Source organism: Oryctolagus cuniculus, chromosome 13 (genome assembly GCF_964237555.1).
Source record: "Oryctolagus cuniculus chromosome 13, mOryCun1.1, whole genome shotgun sequence".
NCBI classification, from domain to species: Eukaryota; Metazoa; Chordata; class Mammalia; order Lagomorpha; family Leporidae; genus Oryctolagus; species Oryctolagus cuniculus.
The window spans coordinates 40,873,443-40,899,414 of NC_091444.1; the positions used below are offsets into that span (position 1 = coordinate 40,873,443).

The 25,972-nt window shown below is 44.3% G+C and overlaps 1 protein-coding gene across 1 annotated transcript; it reads right to left on the bottom strand.

Moving 5' to 3' along the window:
• Positions 1 to 800: 800 nt before the first annotated feature.
• Positions 801 to 25,686, bottom strand: OLAH (oleoyl-ACP hydrolase). The gene is made up of 8 exons (XM_008268328.4): positions 25,563 to 25,686; positions 18,602 to 18,777; positions 16,312 to 16,442; positions 13,429 to 13,567; positions 10,503 to 10,602; positions 9,274 to 9,443; positions 2,287 to 2,369; positions 801 to 1,947 (listed from the first exon to the last, which is right to left on the bottom strand). Exons 2-8 carry the CDS (start codon positions 18,631 to 18,633, stop codon positions 1,805 to 1,807), a joined length of 798 nt encoding a protein of 265 aa, XP_008266550.2. The 5' UTR covers positions 18,634 to 18,777; positions 25,563 to 25,686; the 3' UTR covers positions 801 to 1,804.
• Between the last annotated feature and the right edge of the window lie 286 nt (positions 25,687 to 25,972).

Here is a 25,972-nt window from a genome sequence, read left to right on the forward strand (position 1 = left end):
GGCCTAAGACCTGGAGTCCAAAGGCCAGCCACTGATGCCCAAGGCAAGAGGCAAGTGCGTCCCAGCTCACAGAGCAGGAGACGCCAGTTTGATTTCTGTATTGGTTCTCTCCAGACCCTCCATCAGTTGATGGTGCCTGCCCACACTGAGGCGGGCTCTTCCCTCCTAGGTCCCTGAGACTCATGTGCTAATCTTGTTTGGAAACACTCTCACAGACACACCCAAAATAGCACTTTTCTAGGTTCGTAAGTATGCCTTGGTATTTTAGGAGTCAAGTTGACACCTGAAGTTGACCAGCACATGCCGGCTTGGAAACTCTCAGAGCTGGTCTGTGTGGACCTCGCCTCCCCTGTGGAGAGACTGGAAAGCTTGGCCAGAGCCTGGCACGGGACACATTGTGAGATTCCCACTTATAGACCATATTGAATAAAAATGATCCATATTAATAATCATAAATCCACATTGCTTTTGTACCAATTCTTCAGTAAGAGAGCCCTGAGAGTTTGGAACGGGAGGGTAAAGTACAACATACACTAAGCATTGAGTACAATTTGCTTGAAGCTATTTCTAAACTGAATTTGTGGATTCCAACTCATGTTCTTCCCCAACAATTTTATATTATATTCATTTTGTTAAAAAGGAATGACCTATTAGGAGGAATGTTTCCTGTGTGTACTTTTCTTAATCTTACTAAGACTGTATGCACATTACTTAAAACAATAACAAAAATATGAAGCCATATTGTATGTTCATAAACACACTGATGCTTTCACATTTCCTATGTAGCACTTTAATATGCAATTCTATGTAAGGAAGAGGCGTTGGTTGCAGTAAGTAGTAGACTTTATTGTGAAGAGCTGAAGGAAACAGGCAAATCAGGGGGATCTGATTGCATGGTCAGGCCTTGAAGAGGCTGATGTGGTTTGGAAGGTGACAGAGGTCAGGGGCTGTGTGGCTCCAGAGGTGCCGTGACTGTTTGCCCCCTTCAGTAGCAATCTGTGGATCCCATTTGTAGTGTGCTACTGTTACTCTGACTCTTCTAAAGCTTTCCTTTTTCTCTTGGTTCCTGTTTGTTTCCAGCTTCTGCCTTCTCCCTATGCCAGGTTTCAGTTGTCACAGAGTGACGCCAAGGCAGCCTGGCTGGAATGGCATTTGTGCTTGGTCACCCCCTACACCACGGGCCAGACTGTGGGCTTGCTGTCACTGGGAGGGCTCACTGTGGGCCCCAGCCAGTCTTTGCCAGGGTAGCAGGGCACCACACGGCCAACAGGCAGTTGGTGTAGAAGGAGGGCCAGGGTTGTAGGCATGCTGAGGACTTGCTGGTACACATGACAACAATTGATTTAGGGCCATCTTCTTTTCACAAAGTGGTAGTTTAAATTTTCTTATTAAATGGGCTCCCCTATATTTCTAAAGATTAGATCAAACTTTGAGCCCACAGTGTTTTGGTCGAACAATAATTTCAAACATTTCCCTTGTTAATCACTTTCACCATTAAATAATTGAAGCAAATAAATGGCTAATTTACCAAGCAGGATTTTGCACACTTCCCCCAGAAGAGAATCAAGTGAGATTCTAACGTGAAGACAAAGGGCTTTGTCAGAAGTGTTTGTTATCTCTCTGACTTTCGTCCACAGGTACACACATGCTTCATGAGGAAATAGATTTATGTTTAACAAATCACCCTGAGAGTAGAAAGTGTGTAATTTCCGATCTCTGAAGAAAACGATTAAGCATACATCTGAGTAACTGAGAAGCGTAGCGTGCGGACACCTGGACTATTTTAAGACTACAAGGAAGAGATCTAACAATTAGTAAGCGACGATAGTTCCAGACACTTGGCTATGTAGTTCTTGATGAAATTCTCATTGGCAGGTTCCTTAAGATAAAAGTGGTCTCCAGGAAGCACATGAACGTCAAGACTTCCACTGGTTATGTCTTTCCAGGCTAAAAATGGAATCAATAATAAATGACATTTACCAACGACAGCTAACGATTTACTTCCAGATATTGTTTCTCTGAGAGCTGACACTCAGTGGTAGAGTTCCTTCCAAGGTCTCAGGTTCTGTGTGGCCCGTGTTTTTAATTTTTCTGAGGCCCATCAGTCTACAGCAGTATCACCTGTGTTCTCTCATGTTGCATGGGACTGGCATCTCTCCATTTACATGAAATATAACCTGGACCAATTTTCTACTTATTGTGATAACTGCCAGTTGATGTTAGCTGAAAATCATATGTGAAATACATATTCTGATACAATAGTGAGAACAATGAAAATAATTTCACCTTGCATATCCTTTGCAATATCATCAGAGCCCAGGAAACATGTTAAGTCACAAGAAATGACAGCCTTGGAGGGTGCGTCAAAGCTGTAAACATAAAAGAGCTGGTTAGTAATTCTTCATAATCGGCATCCCAGACTCTCTCCCTCTTGATGACCTCACTGAAACGACCATGGGGTGGCCCCTTCTTTCCCCTCGGCCAGTCTCAGCAATGCCAGCCTCGCTTTCACCAGGGACACCTCTCCTTCTCAGGGCCTGCCTGAGACCATTGCCAGTTTCTAATTTCTAGAAGATTGTGAGAGGAAGCAGGATAACACTGGGGTACTTGTACAACTCTGGGTGAGGCTGCTTACAACTGATACATCATTTTTAAAAAAATACAGATTAAAATGCAGTGTTCATATCAAGAAATGCTCTTAAGTCTACAGATCAATGAGCTTTTTTGTCATCACCCTCAAAGTTCTCATTATTCTCCTGTCCATTTTTTTTAAATGTGTGAAACAAGAGTATATTATTACATGGTATGATTCAATGAAGCAACAAGCAACACTTATAATTGTATGCCAAATGAACTGACATTCACATAATTTTTATCCTCTTTGTGTATTAACTACCACAAATAAGAGAAAATAGTTTTATTTGGGGACTAGCTAATTTCACTAAGCCCGATAATCTCCAGTTGCACCCATTTAGGATTTCATTCTTTTTATAGCTGAGTAATATTCCATTGTGTATTTATACCACATTTTCTTTATCCAGCCATCAGTTGGTGGGCATCTAGGCTGATTGCATATCTTAGCTATTGTGAATTGAGCTGCTATAAATATGGGAGTGCAGTTAACTTTCATATGCTGTTTTCATCTCCTATAGAGAGATATTCCCAGGAGTGGGATAGCTGACTACCTATACCTTTACCTGTAATTCCCGGGAAACAAGGCCTCTCTGGTGTCTTCCAGCTCTCCGTGGTCTAGCGCAGCCTTGCTGTGCACAGAGCAAGTTTCATAAGAGCAGCAATAGAGAATTTGATTGAGCCGGACACTGAGTGTGCGTGCCAGCCATTATGGACGTGTGAAAAGTCCACTCCCTGACCTCTTGCTGCTGAGACTGCCATTAACGAGATAGACAATGAGTGGGAGACAGAAGAACTCGGGGTTCAGGGTGATCTGGTTGCATGTGACGAGAAGTCAAGGGTGGGGAAGGCCGTGCAGGCAGTTTAATCTGAGGGGAGGGGGTGGCTCTGAGATCAGAATGAATAAGAAAAGAGTGGACAAAGGGGACAGGAGCAGCAGAGAAACCAGGAGGAAGGAGCATAAATGGATGGGGGCGGGCGTTGTCTACAGATCAAGGTGGGGAGGGGGGTGTTGGGGCAAACTGGGGCAGAAGAGGTAAGCAAGGGCCATGTGAAGAATTTCATTCTAAGAAAGAGGAACCCACCAACAGGATTCCAGGCAAAGTGGATCAGCATCAAAGTTGACACCTAGCTCTCTGGTAATGTATGGGGGTTGCAGTGTGGCTTGAAGGGGGGACCAAGGGTCTAGGAGAGGACCGAGTTAAGTGACTTTTTCAGGACTTCAGGCAAGGAATTTGCTTCGACATAGCAGTAGAAAAGAAAGAGTGCCACCCCACCCTAACAGTGAGGAGAAATAAACACCCAAACCTTAAATTACAACATCGTACTTCTTGAACTCAGGGAGCTGTGTGTGCAAGACAAGGAGGGGCAGGCCCCTCTAAGAAGAGTGAAGGGCATGGGCGGGTGCAGGTGCGGCTGAGTGGGGCCTCAAACTCTCCCAGTCCTAGGGCACAGGTGGAGACCAGGGCTGCAGGGAGGTTAGGGGGGAGAGCAAACAATTCTACACCAAAGCTCCGTAGAAGTCTAACTGTGGGAAGGGGCCAGAATCTTCCACGCCGACCACAGGTACAAGACAAAATTTGTTTGGAACAAGGAGAAGAGGCAGGCATGCTGAGAAAGTCCAGTGCACACAGCTCAGCCACAAGGGGCTCGCCTAGGACTGATGCTTAAGACAATCTGGGATGGCCAAGAACTCCCCGTATTGCTCCAGAGGTGACTACGCATCGAGTAACAAGACACAGCTGTCTCTGCCAGAGAGGGCCATCGTAGGAAGACTCAAAGCCAGAGGCAGAGCAAGAACACTGAGAACTCAGTCCCCATGCCAAGCACTCAACACCACAGGTTTGAGGGCCTGGTGGTGCACTGGAGGTGACCATTCAGACAACAAAAACCAAATCCAGTTAACTCCAGTCTAGGTCGACTCAACTCCATGCAGTGACGGCCTGGGAAGAGAAACGTGCTCAAACTCAGGTGTAAAAAATATTCATTTCAGGCGCTACTCTTTTATGCACAATGCTTTGTGAAGAAAGGCAGTGGTAGGAGCGGCTGTTGTGGCACAGCGGGTTAAGCCGCCACTTGGGAGGCCCGCATCCTTATGAGAGCGCTTGGGATCAAGTCCTGCCTCTGGTTCTGATCCAGCTTCCTGCCAGCAGAACCAAGAGGTAGCAGATGAGGGCCCAAGTGCCTGGGTCCCTGCCATCCTGGTTTGGGCCTAGCCCATTCCTGGATTTTGCAGCATTTAGGGAGAGAGATTCTCTCCCTCTCCCCCTCCCACCCTCCCCTCCCTCCCCCTCTCTCCCCCCTCCCCCTCTCCTTCCCCCACCCCCCTCCCCCTTCCTCTTCCCTTCCACCCTACCTCCCTCTCCCTGCCTTCCACCCTACCTCCTTCTCCCTCCCTCTCTCCCTCTCCCTCTCCCTCCCTTCTGCCCTTCCTCCCTCTCCCTTTCCCTCTCTCTCTTCCTCTCCCCCTTTCTCCTCTGTCCCCCTCCCCTGCCCTCCCCCTCCCCCTCCCTCTCTTTAAAATAAATTTTTTTAAAGTTTTTCAAATCTCAGTGATAGTTTTGTTTCGTTGTGTCTTGGTTTTAAATATGGCTTCTGACTGTGCCAAACCCTCTGCTAAGCACCGCTTGGTGCATTCCGCTGCAGGACACCAGGAGTAGTTACTGTCTCTGCCTGTGATGGATTAGACACAGCTGTTGAAGCCGCAGAGTCGCGGTTGGTAAGACACAGGCAGAGGGTTTCAAGCTGGTAAGCAGAATAACAACAGCGTGGTTGACCACTGTGTGAGGGCTGATGTTTTTAAAACAATTCTTTTTAAAATAAAGGTTGATTGATTTGACAGGCAGAGCAACCGAGAGAGAGGGGAATCTCACATCTGCTCAGTCCCCAAATGCCTTCCACGCCGGGGCTGGGCTAGGCTGAAGCCAAGGAACCTAGAACTCTCGTCTTGGTATCTCACGTGGGTGGTAGGGAGTTAAAGTACTTGAGCCATCATCTGCTTCTCAGGTGTATTAGCAGGGACCTGGATCAGAAGCAGGGGACCTAGGACCCAGGGGCAGGTGTTGTGGCAGAGTGGGCTACACTGCTGTCTACAGTGCTGGTTGTAGTCCCTGATGCTCCACTTCTGATCCAGCTCCTTGCTGATGTGGCTGGGAAAGCAGTGGAAGATGGCCCGAGTACTTGATCCCCTGCTACCCGTGTGGGAGACCTCAATGGAGTTCCTGGCTCCAGGCTTTGGCCTAGGCCAGCCCCTGGCTATTATGGCCATTTGGGGAGTGAACCAGAGAATGAATGACCTCTCTATTTCTCTCTCTCTCTCTCTCTCTCTCTCTCTCTCTCTGTGTGTGTGTGTGTGTGTGTGTGTGTGTAACCCTGCCTTTCAAATAAATAAATAATCTATCAATCTATCAGCCTGTCAAAAAAAGAAGCCAGGACCTAAACTGGCACTCTAACTTGGGTTAAAGGTGCCCCAAGTGGCAGCTTAACCCACTGTACCACAGGCTTTACCCCCTCTTAGAAGTTAATACTGATTATCTTATTAATAACTGTAGTTACCATGCTGTGCGTTGGATTTCAGAAACTTCCTCCTAACTGAAACTTTGTACTCTTTGACCAGCATCTCCTCTGTGCCTCCCCAAGCCCCAGCTACTCCCTGATTTAACATTTTTGGATTCCACATGTGGAATCATGTGGTGTTTGTTTTTCTGTGCCTGATGTTTCACTTAGCATAATGTCCTCCTGGTTGGTCCGTGTTATCTCAAGTGACAGTATCTTTTTAAAGGCTATTATTCCAGTATGGGTGTATATCACATTTGCTGATGGGTACATAGGTTACCTCCTGATGGATGCACAAGTTGACTGTGCATCTTGGCCTTAGTGAATAGTGCTGCAGTGAATTCTGGTGGGCAGGTATCTCTTGACATACTGATTTGAGTTCCTCTAGATCATGGGAAGTTCTAATTTCCATTTTGTGCAGAGCCTTCATGGTTTCCATTGTGGCTAAAGTAATTTACATTCTAACCAACAATGTATGAAGTGTTCTCTTTTCTCCACATTCTTGCCAACACTTGTAATCTTTTGTCTTCTTTTGATAACCATTTTAATAGCTATGAGGTATTGTAGTTTTAATTTGCTTCTCCCTAGTGATAAATGATATTGAACATTTTTTCATATACCTGTTAGCCATTTGTATGTCTTCTTTTAAGAAATGTCTATTCATGTTAGGTCCTTTGCCCATTTTAAAATCTGGTTATTTGTTATTAAGTTACTTATGTTCCTTGGGTATTAACCTTTTTAAGATCTGTGGTTTACAAATTTTGTTCCCAATCCATAAGATAACTCTTTATTCCCATTTCCTTTGCTGTGCAAAAGCCTTTCATTTGATATAATCTCAATTATGTGTTTCTGCTTTTGTTGTGTGTACATTTTGCTCATAACAAAGTGTTGCCCAGGCTAATGTTGTGATACTTTTTCCCTGTGTTTTATTCTTGGAGTTTTACAATTTCAGGTCTTACATTTAAGTCTTCAATCCACTTTGAGTTAATCTTTGTGTGCAGTATGAGAAAGGGATCTGATATCACTCTTTAGTATGTGGATGTCCAATTTTCCCAACACCGTTTATTGAATGGACTGTCCTTTGCTCATGTGTATTCCTGGATCCTTGATTGTAAATGCATGAGTTTATTTCTGGGCTTTTGTTCCATTGGTCAGTCTGTCTGGCTTTGTACCAGTAACATACTATATTGAATATGAAGATTTAAAAAAATATTTATTTATTTCAAAGTCAGAGGGAGAGAGGGAGAGAAAAAGAAAGCAAGCTCCCCTGTGCTGGTTCACTCTCCAAATGCCCACAATAGCTGGGCTGGGCCAGGCCAAAGCCAGGAGTTGGGAACTCAATCCAGGTCTCCTAGATGAGTGGCTGGGACCCATCTACTTGAGCCATCACCTGATGGTTCCCAGGGTGCACTTCAGCAGGGAGCTGGAATGGGGAACAGGGCTGGGACTTGAACTTAGGCACCCTGATTTAGGCTGCAGGTGTCTCAAGTGGTGTGTTAATACTTCACCAAACATCGACCCCTGATTATGGTAGATTTTTTATGTCAGGTTTCAATGTTTTTCTTTTTGTTTTGTTTTTGTTTTTGGAAGTCTGACTAGTATTTTGTGATCCTAACTGTGTGCTAAGATGCAAACACAAGGCAGATTTGCCTTATGGGTAGAAATGGAGAGACATGGATAAGACTTGGGACATCTGGGAGGTAAATCATGAACTTTACAACAGATTGAAGGTGAGCAGTGAGTAGAGGATGTGTGAAAAATGAATGGGACTGCCTGCATTCTCAAGGTGTTGCTAGTCTGCTCCACTTTTGGTAGCTCTTTGTGAACTCCCTTTTGTAAGCACTGCCCAGTGTGATCCCTGCCCAGTTCCAGACTTTGTGGAGGAAACAAAAGTATAGATCTAGGCTTCTTCCTCCAAGGAACTTACTCCAAGGGAACAAGGCCCTGGCAAAACAGAAGACATGCGTGACAGCTAAAGGCTGGCTCTACAGTAACAGCCATGGGTAAGTCAGACCAGGAGGAGCCATTTAAGTTTGGGGAAACAAAATTCACAAGAAAGCAAATCTCCCCTAGTTCACATCCACACTTACAAGCAATCCACTCCCGATGATGCCTCTAAGAAGATGAGAATGCTTTGGTACTAATTCATTAAAAAAATATGTGATGCAGCCAGCATTGTGGCTCAGTGGGTTAAGCCGCTGCCTGTGATGCCAGCATCCCAGACAAGAGCCAGTTCAAGTTCTGGCTGCTCCACTTCCAATCCAGCCCCCTACTAATGTGCCTGGGAAAGCTGCAGAAGATGGCCCAAGTGCTTGGGCCCCTGCTACCCACTTGGGAGACCAGATGGAGTTCTAGCTTTGGGCTGGCTCAGCTTTGACCACTATGGCCTTTTGGGGAATGACCAGAAAATGAACGATCATTCTTACTTTCTTACATTCTCTCTCCTCTCTCTGTCTCTCTCTCCTCTCTCTCTCACTCTGCCTTTCAAATAAGTAACACTTTTGAAAATATTATGTTATGAAACATGCATGTCTAACCACATTTTTGTGGCGACAAATACATGTTATCCATCTTTTATAAACACAATTTCTTTTCCTGTTTTTCTTTAAACATTTATTTATTTGAAAGGCAGAGCTACAGAGAGAGAGTGGGGAGAGACAGAGATCTTCCTTCCACTGGTTCACTTCCCAAATGGCTGCAGTGATGGGCCAGGCCAAAGCCAGGAGCCAGGAGCTTCTTCTGAGTCTCCCACAGGTGGCAAGGCTCCAAAGACTGGGTCAGCTTTCACTGCTTTCAGGCCTTTAGCAGGGAGCTGGATCAGAAGAGCAACCAGGACTTGAACTGGCACACGTATGGGATGCCGACACTGCAGGTGGTGGCTTAACTCACTGCACCACAGCACCAACCCATATAAATAAAATTCCTATGCCCAGGCTCCATTCTAAACCAATACAAATATGACAGGTGGCTCCAAAGGAAATGAAATCAAAGTTTAGAATCTCTTCTCCCATCTAAGCAGCCTCAGTAAACTGCCAATCTACATTTTCTTTACATAATCGTGCAGTAAAACCTATCTGGGTTACTTACGTGTAATTACGCATAATGTCAGCATCCGCCAGCAGCACGGGGACGTATTGCTGGAAAAACTCCTTGTCGTCAAGGCAGTCCTGGGGAGTGCCGCCGAAGTCCACAAGGTACCGGCTCAGCTCCTCTTCTGACAGCTCGTTACTTTTGGGAACTTGAAACCTGTCTTTGGACTTGAAACATTAACAACACAACACACACAATTGAATGTTATTGCAATACCATACTTGCTCATAAACTACAAACAGCCTAAAGGAGAAGTTGCTAAATCAAGTTAGGCAATGGAATCCTTTACAGGCTTCAGGGGAGAATAATTTATTTAGCTAGTTATTTTTTTATCTTAATGTCAAGAATTACAGAGGAGACACACACACACACAGAGCTAGAGAGAGAGAGAGCGCGCGCGAGAGTGAGAGAGAGCACACACGCAAGCGAGCTTCCATCTGCTGGTTCACTCCTCAAGTGGCCACAATGTTCAGGGCTGGGCCAGACTGGACATTCTTCCAGGTCTCCCACATGGGTGCAGGGGCCAAACTACTTGGGCCATCCTCCGCTGCTTTCTCAGGCCATTAGCAGAGAGCTGGATTGGAAGTGGAGCAGCTGTGATGGGAACCGTCACCCATATAGGGGCGCCAGCATCGCAGGTGGTGGCTTTACCTAGCATGCTACAGCGCCGGCCCCGATCATTTCTTTTTCAAAGCAAGGAGGAGGAAGTTGATCAGACATTCCAGTGCTGTAATACAGAATTCTAGACTCAGAATTCCAGGCCATTCGAGATTTTTATCCAGATGAGGTGGGGAAGATCCAGAGGGTAGGAGGAGGAGAAGTGGACACAGCACACTGGATTTTGAAAAGCCATGCTCATTCTAAAAAGGTGATGTCACCTCTTGCAGTTTCAAAGATTCTTTCCTGGTTCGGATCCAGCAACTCTGCTGAAAGTTGATTATGTGCCCAGCCAACCAGCAAGGACAGGAAAAGCACCATGGCCACTGACAGCCCAGAGGTACAAGAACAGTCCAGACGAGGATCCAGGAACAGTTGAAGTACATTTCAGAGAAAAGGAGAGATCGTGACAGAAAGGGACTTGAGGGATTTTCAATAGCAAGTAGTATTCCTGTCATCATTCCCTGTGGGCCAGGATCTGCCAAGTGGAAAATAGCAGCTTGATTTTTATCCCCTCCACCATTTTCGTCTCGCCACCGCCCCGCTTCCAAGAAAACAAAATTGCTTACATGAGGAGGAGTTGTACTTGACACGAAGAAGTGCATCGGTTCTAGCTTGTGATTTTCTTTTAGGTACAGTGCTGTCATGAAAGCAATATAGGATCCCATGCTACATCCAGGAAAGAAAAACATGGTAACTGTTCAGCAAAACTCGTAAAGATCCATCAAGTATCAGTACAAGTGTAGAACATGCAGCATAAACACAGTAGTGGTCGGGTAATAGCCAAAAGAAAACTGTTAGGTAATAACTCTAACCAACTTGTGAAAGGCATATTTTCTTTTTTTTTTTTTAAGATTTATTTTACTTATTTGAAAGAGTTACAGAGAGAGGTAGAGCCAGAGAGAAAGAGGGAGAGAGAAGTCTTCTATCTGCTGGTATGGCCAGCATGGCCAGAGCTGAGCTGATCTGATCTGAAGCCAGAGCCTCTTCTGGGTCTCCCAAGCACTTGGGCCATCCTCCACTGCTTTCCTGAGCCACAGCAGAGAGCTGGATCGGAAGTAGAGCAGCCAGGACTTGAACCAGCACTCCTATGGGATGCCAGCATTGCAGACTGGGACTTTAACCCACTGTGCCACAGCACTGGCCCCATGAAAGGAATACTTTCAAGAATGTATGTCAGCATGAAAAGTATTTCAAAGACATTCTGCGTAGTTCAGTTCAAGATTTAGTACTAATTTTCACTGTGTCTTAAGACGAATTAAAATTTCCTCTTCTGCCTTGAAGTATAAATCTTTGACCAGTAGATACCAGCTATTTTCAAAGTATGGTTTGGGACCCCTGGGAATTTCTGACAGCCCAACAGGTGACCCACAAAGTCAAAACTATATTCAGGATAGCACTGAAATTTCTGCTCCTTTCTGTTCTCATGAAAGCACAGTAGCGTTTTCTAGAGACTATGACATGGGGATTGCAACATTTTGCAGAAACTCAAGTGAGAATCCAGCTGCCTTCTCTTAAGCCAGGCACTAAACATTTGCAAAAGTGTAAAGCAGTGCCACTCTTCTTACTGCGCTTTGGGGCAGAAATATTTTAGTCATAAAAATATTTATGTAAACATATCATGAGTATGTTAATGTTGTTGACAGAGAAGTTAATAGGTATCTTTCAGATATCTTAGTTGTACTTTCTAATATGGTAAATATGACAGATATGTCACATCTAAACCAAAGCTCTTTGAGGTCCCCAAAGTAGTCTAAAAGAATAAAGGGGTACAAGGACCAAAAAGTATATTTCATATATTTATATTTTATATATTTATATAAATATATTATATATAATATATTAATATATTTATGTTTGTATAATATATTAATGTATCTTATATAAATATATATGTAGAGATTTCTTTGAAAGGCAGAGCAACATAGAAAGAGGGAGGGAGGAAAACAGGAAAGGAAGAAGAGGGTGAAAAAGAGAGTTCTCCCATCCTCTGATGCCTTCAGCTGCCTACAACCACTGGGACCAAAGCCTGAAACTGAGTCGGGGTCTCCCCTGGGAGTAGCAAGAGCCGACTCTCTGAGCCCTCGCTGCGGCCTCCCTTCCTGCCTAGCGGGAAGCTGCAGTCCAAAGCAGAACGGGGCCTCCAGTGTGGGCACTCCAGTGCGGGAGGCAGGTGTTCCAAGCAGCATGTTAACGGCCACACTGAATGCCTGCCCCATTGATGTATTTTGCCAGAGGTTATGCACTTGTGAATAAATATGAGTGTATTCATTTGTATGTGAATTTCTATACCTTTTGAAAGAAAGGGAAACTCATTCCCCATGTTCACTGCTGATGGAGTGTGAACTGCAGGGAATTTGAAAATGTTTATCAAGAGCTTAACAATGTACATATCATTTAATTGAAATTCTAGAAATATAATTTTTAGAAACTGATAAGAAATTTATATTAAATTTTCTATAAGTTATTATTTACAGGCACAAAAATAAAAAGAATTTATAACCAAAACAAATAATCTAATAAGGCATCAGTTTTACAGGATAAGTGGTGTATACTTACAGGCTGTGAAAGATGCTCATAGCAATACTAAGGGAAGAAAGATATAAAATAAGGGTCCTATTATATAAAACTACTGAGAAACCACATCAAAACGTCAAAGCATTGTTATTTGGAGGATAGAATGATGGGTATTTTTTATTTTTGAATTTTTGATTGGAACCCTATTTATAACTATGATATAGTAGTCAAAAAAGTTATTTGTGATCACTACTCATTCAATCCTCACAAGTAGGAACTATTATTATTCCCACTTTACAGTGGGAGGAAACAATTTCAGAAGTCTATAGAATTTATCCAGTTGCTAAGAGGCAGTCAGAGCCCCAGGATCTGACCTCAAAATTATACAACCTAGCTTAAGGAACAGTCACAGGTGTGCTTGGAAAAGCCCATGGAAAATGTAATTAAAAGATAAATTTATTCTGGTGCAAAAATATTAAAATCCAGACATATTTTTTGCATAGTATGCATTTTCCACAAATTTCTGCAGACTTATGATTGAAGAAATTCCCCAGGGCCAATGCTGTGCTGTAGCAGATAAAGCCACCGTCTAAGGGCCAGCATCCCGTATGGGTGCCAGTTTGTGGCCCAGCTGCTTCTGTTCTGATCTAGCTCTCTGCTGTGGCCTGGGAAAGCAGCAGAAGATGGCCCAAGTCCCTGGGCCCCTGTACTCACATGGGAGACCCAGACTTTGGTCTGGCCCAGTCCTGACCATTGTGGCTGCCTGGGGAGTGAACCAGCAGATGGAAGATTTCTCTCTCTCTTTCTCTCTCTCTCTCTCTTTCTCTCTCTTTCTCTCTCTCTCTCTCTTTCTCTCTCTCTCTCTCTCTCTAACTCTCTCTCTCTAACTCTGTAATTCTGACTTTCAAATAAATAAATCTTAAAAGAAAGAAAAAAAGAAATTCCCCATGATGTCTTTTCAAACCGACTTTTGAATACCTGTGGCCAAAAAATGCAAATGGCTTATCCTGGATGATTGGCAGCAGAGCACAAACGATTTCATCCACTATCTGGTACATGTCGCTTGCAAAAGGTTCTTCAAATCTGCTCTCTCTTCCAGCAAGCCTTACAGAGTGCACTGGAGGTGAGACAACACGATAGACACAGACAATGAGCGAGATGCTGTGAGGTAAAAGCCTTTATACTGGCATGATGTGAAAATGTCAAAGAAGTGAATAAGAGTGGTCAAACCCAGGGAGGTCAAGTTATAACATCTGTGGATAAGAAGAGGAATAACATGAAATACTGTGGACTACACATTGGAAAAGTCCCTTTTTGCCCCTCCCCAAGCCCCTGGAAAAGATGGGTGAAACACACATAATTAGCATGGTGTAGCTCACAGGACTCACAAAGTAATAGGAACAGTAGGAAGGAGAAGGAAATGGACGCTCTGGTGGTGAACGTGTGCTCATGAAGTGGTAACCTTGACAGCCAGCATCTACATCAGGAAGACACCAGGCACTGGGATTCATTAAATTTGAGAGAACTGAATCCTCCACGTAGTCAGGAGACTCAAAGCTCTAAACCCTCTGTGAAAAAGAAGACCAGGGAAAAACAAAGATCCTTCTAATGACAAGGGGAGAAAGAAGAGCTTTCTGGTTTTGCTTTTGCTCTGGATGGGAGAGAGGGGAGAAAATTGCCCTTCTAATTTTCAAACAAGGGCTTGAATTCATGCAGATTTAAAGTTTATTTATTTTACCTTGTGGTCTGAGGAAAATGAAGTTTAACATAATACCTCTGGCTGGTGCCGCAGCTCAATAGGCTAATCCGCCACCTGCGGCACCGGCACACCGGGTTCTAGTCCCTGTCAGGGCGCCGGATTCTGCCCCGGTTGCCCCTCTTCCAGGCCAGCTCTCTGCTGTGGCCCGGGTGTACAGTGGAGGATGGCCCAAGTGCTTGGGCCCTGCACCCCATGGGAGACCAGGAGAAGCACCTGGCTCCTGCCTTCGGATTGGCACGGTGCACCAGCCACAGTGTGCTGGCCACGGCGGCCATTGGAGGGTGAACCAACAGCAAAAAGAAGACCTTTCTCTCTCTCTCTCTCTCTCTCACTGTCCACTCTGCCTGTCAAAAAAAAAAAAGTAATAATAATAATACCTCAAAGTGTTCCTGGGTTGGTAACCTTCTAGGATGCCTAACAGAAGACATTATAGGTCATCTGATGAATACATAAATAACATAAGCCTCTCCAGAATCAAGAGCAATCTGATCAAATAATAGCTTGCAGAGAAAAGTTCCAATACATTCTTGAAAAAAATGATTATTTATGTGAAAGGCAAAGAGATGGGGAGAGAGAGAGAAGAAAGAGAAATCTTCCATCTGCTGGTTCACTCCCCAAATGGGCACAGTGGCCAGGGCTGGGCCGGACCAAAGCCAAGAGCCAGGGCCTCCATCTGGGTCTCCCACATGGGTAGAAGGAGTCCAAGCACTTGGACCAACTTCTGCTGCTCCCCCAGGTGCACTGGCAGTAAGTTGGATAGGAAGCGTAGGAGCTGGGCCTTGCACCGGCATTCCAGTATGGGTTGCCAGCTTCATAAGTGGCAGCTGATCTGCTATACTACAGTGCCAGTCCCTTTAGTATAAAGTTTTGTTTGAGTGCGAGGGGGCACTTCTATTCCCATCTACTGATACATTCTCCACATGCCCATAATGGCTGAGCCTGGGCCAGGCCAAAGCTGGGAGCTGAGAATTCAATCCAGGTCTCCCACACGGAGGACAGGAACCCAATTACTTGAGCCATCCCTTGCTGTATCCCAGGTGCACATCAGCAGGAAGCTGGAATTGAAAGCAGAGCTGAGCCTTGAACCCGGGCACCTGGACATGGGATGCAAGCATCCCAACCAGTGTTGTGACCCTGCACCCATGTTGGAGACCCAGATGAAGCTCCTGACTTCAGCCTGGCCAAGCCCTCGCCATTGAGTCCATATGGGGAGTGAACCAGCAGATGGAACATCTCTGTCTCTCTCGTTCTCCTTCTCTGTGTCTACCTTACAAATAAATAAATAAATCTTTTAAAAAATCCTTGGGCTGGTGCTGTGGCATAATGGGTCAAGCTGCACCTGCAGTGCCAGTATTCCATATGAGCGCCAGTTCAAGTTCTGGCTACTGCACTTCCGATCCAGCTTTCTGCTATGCCCTAGGAAAGCAGTAGAAGATGGCCCAAGTGCTTGGGCCCCTGCACCCACATGGGAGTGAACCAGTGGTTAGAAGACTTCTCTCTCTCTCTCTCTCTGCCTCTGCCTCTGCCTCTCTGTAACTCTGTCTTTCAAATAAATAAATGCTTATTTTTTAAAAATCCTCTTAGTTCTAACAACAATAACAAAATAAAGGCAATAGAATTTCTTTAGAAATGTAAAAATCACCCTATTTGAGTGAAATTTTGAATGCTTATAAATTAGGGAAATGTTTACCATGCTTCAGATTCCTGTATGTTTATGTCATCTGACCATATTTGCTTTAAAAACTGATTGATTGATTTGGAAGGCAGAGCAACAGAGAGAGAAAGGGAGAGGCAGAAATCTGCTGGCTCACTTCCCAAATGTCTACAGCAGCCAGGCTGGGTCAGGCTAAAGCCAGAAGTCAAGAACTCCATCCAAGTATGTATCCTATGTCAGTGGCAGGAGCTCAGAGCACTTGGCATCTTCCACTGCCTTCCCAGGCACATTAGCAGGGAGCTGGATCAGAAGTAGAGCAGCTGGAACTTGAACCAGTGCTCCCATATGGGATGTTAGTAACAGGCTAAAGCTTAACCCATTGTGCCACATGCTGGCCTGAGTCATCTGACCTTATAAATTACTTAGATGGTGATGAAAATTAACGTACCTTCCAGTGAGTCATGAATTTTTTGGCCCCATTTGGCAAAATAAGTGGAGCCACCTCCTGCCCAGGGAAAGCAAATCAGCTTAAAAATTGCATTAGGATTTTGGTATATGCAGTTCAAAACTCTTTCATTCCTAGAGAGAAAAATGAAATATATTTAACAAAACATATATCAATTAAGTTCTTCAAACTGAATTTGATGTGTTTTAACATGAATGCTTGTTAATTATAAAGAACATATGTTCATATATAAAGTGATATCTGATTTTTCCAGTTGGAAGCAACAAAAGTTTTTATGCTCTGCATCTGACAATTTGAATATCTAGATATAAACTTTTAGGGATGCAGGTGAAATAAGAAATCTCAATAGAATGATTAGTTCTTTGTAGATATACATTTAAAGTGTATCACTTTAAGCGTTCATTTGCAAATAACCTTTTCACAATTCAGAGGATTGTTTTATGCGAAGAGTTCACAGGCAGCTTCAGGCTTGGTGTTTCAGTACCATCAGAGCCACTTTCCAAATAATCTGTAGACTTTCCAACATATGGAATTCTTAACACCCTTCTTAGTGTTGGGTAAACAGCACTGTCTGAATTTGCAAATAATATCATTGGACATTTTATTCTAAGCTCTAGGTATCCAATCAATTAGTATTAGGAAAAAAAAAAACTCTTAAAATTTCATCCTATATTTCTATGTTTTGTTTCTCCACAATTTAAACCCTTTCTGTAAAGTTTCCAAATTGATCATTTAATTATTTACAAAGATACATAATCTTCCCAAATATGAGGTCGTAAATACCAGTAAACTGATTAAATCTGTTTTGCCTTTTTTTCTTTTAACTTAAATGTCAGTTTTGTCAGTTAGTTCCTAAAGGCATCCAAAACTAACACTGAGCGCGATCTTTTCAGGTTAACCTGTTCTCCCAAGAAGTCTTTGTTGCTCATACCTAAATGATTGAGAGAACACTCATAAAACGAGAGGCTTTGCATGAAACAAGAATGAAAAAGTAGAGGTGAGGAAGAGAATGTTGAAGAAAAATTCTTGCTGTATATTTGAGCACTTACATTAAAAAATTGCTTGTTTAGAGATTAAAAACAAGAAGAACTAGTTTTGATTTTGTTTTCCCTTTGGAAGAACATTTGTACTTGAAGCTGTGTTCTGACTAAGCAATTGTGTCTTCAGTGATAATAGATCAGCACTAAATGAGAAGTTTGTAGAAATCCTACCAGCTTCTTGAGAAATGCCGGAGTCAGCTTTTCAAGGAGTATAGCAGGGTCTATCAAAGTTGGGTAAAAACCACCCAACAAATGAGGGAGTTTTCCGAATCTAATTTTTTAGCTTATTAAAGAGTGAAGCAATAGTTCTTTAAAACAGTTCCACATTTTTAAATTCAAGGAGACCTACTTCAATTTATTTAAATTATATGCATTCTAATAAACAAAAAATGTGTTTGGACAAGAAGAGGCACAGGTTTTGCGGTGCTTTAAACCTGTGTAATTTGCAGCAGTGAGGGTGGTCTTTAAGGAAAAAAATATAAAATTATGAATACAAAATTAGGTGCAGAATCTTTGATCATTAGTTTCAAGGTAAAACCATCTTCTTTTGTAATATTTAAATCAGTGTCAGTCTTGGAGTCCCCAGAACCCACTCAATGGAACATGTACACTGCACAGTGAACCCATAGCCAAGATCTCAAGAGTGAGTAGAGCCAAGGGCTGGTGGTGATTAGAAGGACCAAAGTGCATAGCATGGCTTTAGATACACACTAAGGAAAGATAAATGTTATCTACAATTTGACAGTTGATGAAGCTGACAATGAACAGTACCGTGTCACTCAGCTAGGTTGTGCCAGATCAGGAATTAAAGTACAAATCCTATACAACCTCAACGCCACCTCCCTGCTTTGCCCTTTCCTGTGTTCTCAGCGTCCCACACAGGCAGCCACTGAGTGGTGAGAGATGGAGAACATAGCTGAGAAGCTTTGGCTTGGAGAATGGGGAACTGGAAGCCCTTCCACTTTGGTGTGTAAATGAACTCTTGCCTCCACTTTCCTAGAGCTTCAGCCAGGACAAGTACTTGGGCTTTGTCTTGTAGAACTCCACAAAGTCCGTGCCATCTCACAGAGTGAATAGTTGGTACCACTTACAGTGTGCCTGGTGTTAGCAGTAATGCCATCAAATTTGTCTTCTATGAGAAGCCTCCTTCGATCTAAAAAGGTCATCTTATAAAATCAGGGTATCGGAGTTCCTGGAGTGGGGGAAGAGCCAGCTTACACAGAGTGGCCTACCTGGTTCTCCCAGCTTGCTCTCTTCTCTCCATGCTGTCAGGAGCTCACACAATGCAGTAATTTACTGCTCCAACGCTGAATTCAATTCCTCTTTGGAGGTAAGACTTCTAGTTTGCCTTGTGTGTAGAGTGACCAAATTTCTACTTAAATCTGCTGACTTTTGACTGTTCCAACCACTGCAGAAGAGGAAGAAGAGAAGGAAGAGAATAGAAGAGAGGAAGAGCAGAAGGGAGGAGAAGGGGAGGAGGAGAAGGGGGGGAGGAGGAGGAGGAGGAGGAGGAGAAATAATAATGTATTAGAAGCAACTTAACTGATGTAACCCAAGATAAGGAGTCACCTGTGTCAATTCCTTTTAGATTTCCAGTAAGTGCTTTCCATTAGTGGAACTTTGGCTAACAGTCATAAAGACAAAGAAGCAACATTTTTAACTTTCAGCAACTATGCAATCCTGCAGGCAAATAAACAGAAAACACTCTCAATACATATTGGGAAATTGGGGCGGGGGAGGGGACAGTGGCTATTTGTTTTGAAGGTTGGGATATCTTAGCTTTCTAGATATTTATAGAGTTATATCCTTTTAAATCTTAAGAGGGATTTTAACCCCTTAACCACTATTTTATAAGCTTCAGATATTCAGAAAGGAGACAAAGTAATTACCCAAAGATCTGGTATTTAGACTCCTTCCTCAAGGGAAAACCAGTAGAAGCATTTGTTTGATTGGAATACCAGAGAGAAGAACTGGGCAGAGGCACTCTCCTAGATGTAATGGCATAGATTTATTTTTCCAGAACTGATTCATAACACTAATCCAAAGATAAAACACACTCAGCAAAGTCCCAGCAGAATAGATTACAAAGAAATTTGCAAATCGATTCATTATACTGAAACTGCAAAACAAAGACAAAGGCAAAGTATTGAAAGTGGCCAGGGGATGAGAAGATAGGCATGGAATAGTAGCTTTGAAGGAAGCGCTGTAGGACTGGCAGCAGCGTGGCAAGCCAGAAGAGAACAGAGTCATGTCTCCAAGTGTAAGAGAAAGAACCTTATTGTTTCTATGAAGTTTTATTGAATGTAGACATTAGCAAATATGAATGTTTTAATTTTGTTTACAATTTTGTATTTGAAATGTACAGAGAGATGGTGGGAGAGAGAAGACAGGAGAAAGAGAGAGATGAAAGAGAGAGAGATACATACCTCCCATTCACTGGTTCACACCTTTTGGTTTCCTCATAGACATGCACTGTTTTCCCTCTGGACAATGGAACCTGTTGATCTATGTGTATTGTTCTTAGGTCACCCTGTTCTCTATGCCTCTCTCCCTTTGCCTCATGGGTGGCTACTTAATTTCTCAGAGATTGCCTCCTCAAGGTAAAGCTCAAAGCCTGACAAGTGAGCATTTTCTAATTAGAAGTTAGAATCATAAGTGTAACATCTTCTTAGGTATGTCTTATATATATAGTATATATTGGATTTTTTTTTGACAGGCAGAGTTAGACAGAGAGAGAAAAAGGTCTTCCTTCCATTGGTTCACCCCCCAAATGGCTGCTACGGCCGGCGCACTGTGCCAATCCAAAGCCAGAGCCAGGTGCTTCCTCCTGGTCTCCCATGCGGGTGCAGGGGCCCAAGCACTTGGGCCATCCTCCACTGCCTTCCCGGGCCACAGCAGAGAGCTGGACTGGAAGAGGAGCAACCAGGACAGAATCCGGCGCCCCCAAATGGGACTAGAACCTGGGGTGCCAGCACTGCAGGTGGAGGATTAGCCAAGTGAGCCACGGCACCGGCCCAGATATTGGATTTTTTTAAAAAAGCTTTATTTATTTATTTGAAAGAATTAACACAAAGAGAAAAAGAGAGGCAGAGAGAGAGAGAGAGATCTTCCATCTGCTGGTTTACTTCCCAACTGGCTGCAATGGCCAGAGCTGCACTGATCTGATACCAGGAGCCAGGAGCTTCCTCTGGGTCTCCTCTGGGTGCAGAGCCCAAGGACTTGGGCCATAGTGTGGACCTGGATGGGAAGTGGAGCAGCTGAAACTTGAACCGGCTCCCATGTGGGATGCTGGCACTGCAGGCAGGAGCCTTACCAGCTATGCCACAGCACCAGCCCCCTGAATTGTTTTTTATCTGATAGACAGAAATAGACAGCTCCCATCTACTGTTTCACTCTACATATGCCTGTGAAAATCAGGGCTAGGTCAGGCCAAAGACAGGAGCTTCATTCGGGTATCCATATGGCTACAGGGGCCCAAGCACTTGGGCCATTTTTCCACTGCTTTCCACAGCCATTAGCAGGGGAACGGATCAATTCACAATAGCTAAGACATGTAATCAACCTAAATGCCCATCAACTGAAGACTGGATAAAGAAATTATGGGATATGTACTCTATGGAATACTACACAGTGGTAAAAACAAAAATGAAATCCGGTCATTTGCAACAAGATGGAGGAAACCTGAAAGAAGCTCCTGGCTCCTGGCTTCAGATCAGCACAGCTCCAGCTGTTGCGGCCATCTGACAAGTGAACCGGTGGATGGAAGACCTCTCTCTCTGTCTGTACCTCTCTCTGTAACTCTGTCTTTCAAATAAATAAAATAAATATTTTAAAAAATAAAAAAATAAGAGTGAGAATAAGAGAGGGAGGAGATGTACACTTTGGCACATGTTCCCTTGGACTTACTCCTAAGGGTAAAGCTAAAAACTTGCTATGGAACTCCAAATCTCATTAAGTTAGCAGGTACTAATGCCATTGTACTAGCTAAAGTGATCATTTTAGGTGCATAACTGATCATAAAGATAGGAATAAGTGTCAAAGTGATCACATAAATAAGACCAAGTGTCTGCTAATGACAATAGGTAGAATTAAAAAGGAGAGCATGATCCAACATGGGAAGCAGGCCATACAGCAGACATAAAATGACAATCACCGTAAACAGTACTCTGGCCTCAGAATCAGCTTTAAGGCATTCAGATCTGGCTACAAAGCCCATGAGAGCATTTCAGGCATGGAAAGCCAAGACATTGTGGCAAAAAAATGGCCTACATGAAAGATCTCTCTGAGTGAGATCCCAGTGGAAAGGAGGGACCATAAAAGAAGGAGGTACCTTTCCACTTTACTTATGGTGCTGTCTAAATACTGACTGAGTTTGTGGACTCAGAAAGCTTCCATAGCCTTGGCAGCTCATGACAAGCACTTTGGGTGATCACTGACATCATAAATAAGAGTGTCAATTGTTAAATCAACAACAGGAATCACTGTGTACTTTCTCCTCATGTAGGATCTCTGTTCTTAATGTGTTATACTATGAGAATTAATGTATGCGTGGGTGCAAACTGTTGAAATCTTTACTTAGTATATACTAAGCTGATCTTCTGTATATAAAGATAATTAAAAATGAATCTTAATGAAGAATGGGATGGGAGAGGGAGTAGGAGGTGGGACAGGAGTGAGGGTGGGAGGGCAGGTATGGGGAAAGAACCGCTATATTCCAAAAAGCTATACCTACAAAATTTGTATTTTTTAATTTTTTAAAAGGATTTATTTATTTATGTGAAAGTCAGAGTTACACAGAGAGAGGAGAGGCAGAGAGAGAGAAAGAGGTCTTCCATCCAATGGTTCACTCCCCAATTGGCTGCAACGGCTAGAGCTGTGCCGATCCAAAGCCAGGAGCCAGGAGCTTCCTCCAGGTCTCCCATGTAGGTGCAGGGGCCCAAGGACTTGGGCCATCCTCCACTGCTTTCCCAGGCCATAGCAGAGAGCAGGATTGGAAGTGGAGCAACCAGGTCTCGAACCGGCACCCATATGGAACGCCAGTGCTTCAGGCCAGGGCGTTAACCCACTGCGCCATAGCACCAGCCACAGAATTTATATTTTAAATAAATCATTTTTTTTAAAGTGAAGCAGCTGGGACACAGATTGGTGCCCATATGGGATGCCAGTGTTACAGGGGGTGGCTTTACCCACTATGCCACCATACCAGCTCCAGAATAAGATCCAGGTCTCCCACATGGGTATCAGGCATCTAACTACTTGAGCCATCTCCTGCTGCTTCCAGGAGCTGTATTAGCAGGAAACTAGAATTAGGAACTGGGATGTTAACCAAAGTGCTCTGATGTGGTACATGGGCATCTTAAAGGCGAAGCTCAACACCCCCTACTAAGCAAGTGCTGTTAAGGACTTTGGACTTGGTTTTAAGAACAAAGATAATCCATTGAAAGTTGAAGTGATGTGAGCTCCCTTTCAGAATGATGACTGGCTATGAAGCAGGGAGCGAGACTGCTGGAGTGATCTGAGATGAAGGGCAGAACTCGGCCTTGTCCTAATATTAGCAAACACCTAATACTTACTAAAAAAGCCTGACCCTATCCAGTACAAATTAAGTGTTTTCACAATTATGCAGGTGCTATTCACACACAAAAATTAAGGCACTATTGTGTTGCTCATACTGAAGATGAGCAGACCCAGAAGGCACACCCAAGCAGTCCCGCTCCAGGAGCTGTGTTCTACACCTCTAATGCTTGCCACCGTTGTCTTAAGAAAGAGGCACTAGGTGGAAAAGAAGCACTAGACTGTGCTTAGACTGTGGCATCAGTAAGATGTGGCAAGTTGTTTATTTTTTAAGATTTATTTATTTACTTGAAAGATTGATGGTGGAAGGTGGGGAGAGAAAGAAAGAGATCTTCCATCTTTGATTTACTCCCCCAGATGTCTGCAACAGCTGGGGCTGGGCAAGGCCAAAGCCAGGAGCCAGAAACTCCATCTGGGTCTCCCACATCGGTAACTGGGGCCCAGGCACTTGGACTCTCTTAGCAGGGAGCTGGATCAGAAGCAGAGCAGCTGGGATATGAACTGGCACTCTGATGTGAGATGCAGGTGCCCGTTCCAAGAGGCAATGCCTGCCCTGAATATGTTCATTTATTAGATTTTGGGAGTATAAGAGTGGGAATGGGAGGAATTAAGTATGATTTCTAGTTTTCTTACTTTAAAATGTTTATTATGAGTGAGAGAGAGAGAGAGAGAGAGAGAGAGAGAGAGAGAGAATGAGAATATGGGCCTGCCATCTGCTGGTTCACTCCCCAAATGCCTGTGACAGCCAGGGCTTAGCCAATCTGAATCCAGGAGCCTGGAGCTCCATCTAGGTCTCCCTGCAACATAGTGCCTGCCCTAATTTGCAGTTTTCTGAGTTGGGTAACTGGGTGCATAGTTGAAATTCACTGAAACAGGAAGCACAGGAAGAGGAACAGATATGGGGGAAGGGTGCTGTGTTGATTTTTGAATGTGTTAAAATGTGTGGTACCTGTATTTCCAGAAATTAGTTGGCTATAGCAATCTGGACCTCAGGATAGTGTTGGGGAATGGATCTGGGGTTTATCTGCACAGAGGAGAGGTTAAAACCAAGGGTTGGAACAAGGTGGTTTGTACTTAATACAGAGCAGTGCTATTTAAAGATGAAATTCCGTGTCTATTTGTTGTATTGTGCCCAGGACCATTTCAGGGAGTGAGGGACTCTGTTGCCCAAATCCACTTAAGGACTTACTGAAAGTCAGTGGATTTCATGTTAAGAGTAAAAAAGAGGGATTGGTATCATGGCAAAATATGTAAAGCCGCTGTCTGCAACATATACCAGTGCCAGTTCTTGTCCCAGCTGCTCCGCTTCTGATTTAGCTTTCTGCTAATGGCTCGTGAAAGCAGCGGAAGATGACCCAAGTGCTTGGGCCCCTACCACCCATGTGGGAGACCCAGATGAAGCTCCTGGCTTCTGGCTTCAGCCTGGCTCAGCTTTGGCCTTTGTGGCCATCTAGGGTGTGAACCAGCAGTTGGAACCTCTCTCTCTGACTTTCAAATAAATAAACAAATCCTTTTTATTTTTTATTAAAAAAAAGAGTAAAAAAGAAAATGGGTTAGGACAGACCCCTGAGAATCAATACTTACAAAGGACAAAATTACACCAGTTTAAAGATTTTTTTTTTTTTTTGGACAGGCAGAGTGGACAGTGAGAGAGAGAGAGAGACAGGGAGAAAGGTCTTCCTTTACCGTTGGTTCACCCTCCAATGGCCGCTGCGGCCGGCGTGCTGCAGCCAGCACACTGCATTGATCTGAAGCCAGGAGCCAGGCATTTCCTCCTGGTCTCCCATGGGGTGCAGGGCCCAAGCACTTGGGCCATCCTCCACTGCACTCCTGGGCCAGAGCAGAGAGCTGGACTGGAAGAGGGACAACCGGGACCCCGACAGGGACTAGAATCTGGTGTGCCGGTGCCGCAGGCGGAGGATTAGCCTATTGAGCTGCGGTGCCGGCCTAAAGATTTTTTTTTTGGCAGGCAGAGTTAGACAGTGAAAGAGAGACACAGAGAAAGGTCTTCCTTTTTCCATTGGTTTACTCCCCAAGTGGCCGCTACGGCGAGCGCGTTGCGGCCGGCACGCTGCGCCAATCCAAAGCCAGGAGCCAGGTGTTTCCTCCTGGTCTCCCATGCAGGTGCAGGGCCCAAGGACCTGGGCCATCCTCCACTCCCCTCCCGGGCCCCCACAGCAGAGAGCTGGACTGGAAGAGGAGCAACAGGGACAGAACCAGTGCCCCCACTGTGACTAGAACCTGGGGTGCCGGTGCCACAGGCAGAGGATTAGCCTAGTGAGCCACGGCGCCGGCCCTAAAGATTTTTTTAAAAATATATATATTAATTTATTTACTTGAAAGAGCAACAGAGGGAGAGGGAGACAGAGCTGGAGCCAGGACATTTCCTTCTGCTAGTTCACTCCCCAGAATGACCACAATAGCCTGATCTGAGCCAAGTGGAAGCCAGGAGCAAGGAACTGCAAATATTTCGAGTTAAATAAGGAACATCTGGCCCAGCCAGACAACACCAGCAGATTATCTTTTGTTATATATAAGTTTTAAGCTTTTTATTCAGCTAAAGAAATACATAGGAGAGTGAGGGCCTTATCTAAAAGAGAGATAAATCTGGATTCATACCGTGTACCAGGAGCACGTCACGTGGAGGAGAATGCAGGCAGGAAGAATGGAGTGGGTGGCCCGAAGGCCACGTGCCCCAGAGGCACAGGGGCAACCAGCAGGTCCAGGACAAAAGGAAAAAAGGGCCAGGCCCACTGTGTTTCAGGCCTTTAATCCACTTCCAAAGGGGAGTGGTTAATTAGTCTGGTTGGCCAGTGGGCACACAGGTGTGGTTAGGTAGGGGCATGAGATCACACAGGGGAATGGTGAAGGTGTGGTCTTCCAGCTCACAAAGCTGATCAATTTTATCCTGTGTGCCTGCCTACAACATTCCCCCCTCAGAGACTCCATTCCCTTAATCCTTTTTTTTTTTAAAGATTAGTTTATTTATTTGAAAGAGTAACACAGAGAGGGAAGGAGAGGCAGAGAGA

Excerpts from the sequence above, each read along its gene's own strand:
- OLAH (XM_008268328.4), bottom strand. The coding sequence starts at position 18,633 with ATGGAGAGAAGAGAGCAAGCTGGGAGAACCAG. Across the intron at positions 16,443-18,601 it reads GAGCAAGCTGGGAGAACCAG|GAATGAAAGAGTTTTGAACT; the intron begins GTAGGCCACTCT and ends TTTTCTCTCTAG. Across the intron at positions 9,444-10,502 it reads CAAGTACAACTCCTCCTCAT|TCCAAAGACAGGTTTCAAGT; the intron begins GTAAGCAATTTT and ends TAATGTTTCAAG.